Source organism: Engraulis encrasicolus, chromosome 13, assembly GCF_034702125.1.
Source record: "Engraulis encrasicolus isolate BLACKSEA-1 chromosome 13, IST_EnEncr_1.0, whole genome shotgun sequence".
In the NCBI taxonomy this organism is placed as follows: Eukaryota; Metazoa; Chordata; class Actinopteri; order Clupeiformes; family Engraulidae; genus Engraulis; species Engraulis encrasicolus.
The window spans coordinates 9,023,773-9,026,272 of NC_085869.1; the positions used below are offsets into that span (position 1 = coordinate 9,023,773).

Here is a 2,500-nt window from a genome sequence, read left to right on the forward strand (position 1 = left end):
CTCTCTCTCTCTCTCTCTCTCTCTCTCTCTCTCTCTCTCTCTCTCTCTCTCTCTCTCTCTCTCTCTCTCTCTCTACCCCCCATCCCTCCTCCCTCCTCCCTCCTCCCTCCTTCCATACCTTAGACTTGTACCAGTCCTCAGCCTCTGAGATGTTCTTGGCGGCGATGGCCTCGTACTGGGTGCGGATGTCCCTGAGCGCGGCGGTCAGGTCTGGTTTGGACATGTCCATCTGGACCTGCACTGCAGACTCCTGCATCTGGCCCTGGAGCTCACGGATCTCCTGCAGAGTAGAGGGACCACACACAACCACACACGTTACATTACATTACATTACATTACATTACATTACATTACATTACATTGAGCTCACGGATCTCCTGCAGACGGGAACCAGACACAACCACACACACGTTAATGGACTTGTTGGACTTGTCATTATTTGTGTGACTTTTATGTTTGCTTTTGGAGTGAGGAGTTCTCACTCTTGAAACCTTTTTTTATTTTTATTTTTGTATTATTTCATGGCTGGATATTATTATTTCATGGCTCCTTTACTCCGAAAACTACAGTCAGCCATTGTCCTGCACCTTTTCCTGGGAGGTGCACAATCTTCACCTTCAACTTAACTTTATGTTTGGTTGTTGTAATAAAATCCCACTGGCTGGGTGTTTTGGAGATCACCAGGTCAAGGATCGGTTTGTTGTTTGTAGGTAGCCTGATAAACCAGACTAAATGTGGATGTCTAATTTAGTCTGGCCTCGATGCATAATACATCCGAAGATTGTTGATGAGAACAACCTTCCCTCAAAACCCTGCCCACTTTGATTCAAAACACATTTTTGCATTGTAATTGGTTTGCCAGATTCATGGCATTCTGGCTTCATTGAATCATTATGCGAAGCCAGACCCACCCGTAGACAAAACATTTTGCCGTCCGGGTGGCGCTGGTTCACCAGGCTAGTTTGTAGAGCCAGTAGGGCCACATGAGTTCAGGTGAAAGGAGATTCAAATATAAAGCCCAACTGGGAAACTCCAACTTTGTGAAACAGCACTACACAGCAAACAAGTGAACAACGAAATTGCATTTATGCCTCACCCGTGCAAGGGGGCAGCCCCCAAATGGCGCCTGAAAGGGAGCAGTGCGGCGGGACGGTACCATGCTCAGGGTACCTTTGTCATGGAGGAGGTTGGGGGAGAGCACTGTTTAATTACTCCCCACACCAACCTGGCGGGTCGGGAAGTCAAACTGGCAACCTTTGGGCTGCAAGTCAGACACCCTTACCGCTTACCCATGACTGCCCAAATATACCCACAACTTAGGACTCCCACAAGCTCCACACCTCTCCTGCATTATTAAAGTGACTCATCTGAAAGTGAAAAACCTGAAACCTGAATATTCATAAGACCAGAGGTCTGAATCACGAAATTGTATTGAGCACAAAAAAATACCTCCTCCTCTTTTATGAGTGACAGACTCAGTAACATGCCCTCCTGTGAGGTTTAGTTGAGATGACAAGAGACATCACCATGTAACCCTGATGCTCATCCGCATCACAGCAGCCTATATTGTCACTTACAGTAAGGCCCAAGGAAGCCAACAGGGTGGGAACGAAAGGATCGATTGTCCCGGGCCCAAGGACAGAGGGCGCCCAGAATTGGGTCCCTATACATTGTATGTATTGAACGAAGGGCCCTTACAGGTGACTTTGTCCTGGGCCCAGCAAGAGCTGTCAGCGGCCCTGGTAATACCCATGGGGATTACATTACATTAGCATTTCAAAGGCCCACGACAGGAAGCCTTATCTGCTGGAGGAAGTCTTATCTACTGAACAGTAGTGCCATAGGGAGTCACTCCACTAGGGAATGAAGGCCAGATAGGGGCATACGGGTGTATCTGTCTATGAATCTACATTTTTGTCGCATTTGATCCCTTCAGAACATTTCAAAATGCTCATGGGAAGCCTTTTATCAACTGTTGTACCACAAGGGGTAACTGTTTAGTCAAGGCCAGATAGGGGCATACAGGTGTATTTGTCTATGAATCTACATTTTTGTCGCATTTAATCCCTGCAAAACATTTCAAACGCCCAACGGGTGGTCCGTTTTTTAGTAGGCTACCATGAGGAGGCACCACACTAGGCCCTAGGCTAGGGAATCAAGGCTAGATAGGGGAACAGGTGTATTTGTCTATGAATCTACATTTTTGTCGCATTTGATCCATTTTCAAACGCCCACTGGAAGTCTGTTATCTACTGTAGTTGGGAGTCACTCTTTATCAAACCAAGACCAGAAGCTTAAGTGTGTAGGCCTATTTGTCTATAAATCCACACTTGTACCACTATCTTCTGGTCGCATTTGATCCCCGTTTGAAAGGATTTCTTTTGACATATTAACAGGGCTATCTGTAAGCAATTTAATTACGAGTACTACTGTGCAGAAGTAGTGAAATGGAATTGCTGTCAGCAGAAAATAAGAACACTTCATAAATGGTACTGCTAGA

General features: G+C 46.1%; 1 protein-coding gene across 2 annotated transcripts in view; it reads right to left on the reverse strand.

Annotated features, from left to right (window-relative positions):
* desma (desmin a) overlaps nt 1–2,500 on the reverse strand; it is a 16,175-nt gene that overhangs the window by 11,315 nt on the left and 2,360 nt on the right. For both annotated transcript variants that reach the window (XM_063213008.1, XM_063213010.1), the window contains exon 2: nt 119–280. In XM_063213008.1, the coding sequence (XP_063069078.1) occupies nt 119–256 (138 nt within the window). In that variant the 5' untranslated portion in view covers nt 257–280. The remainder of the gene's footprint in view (nt 1–118; nt 281–2,500) is intronic.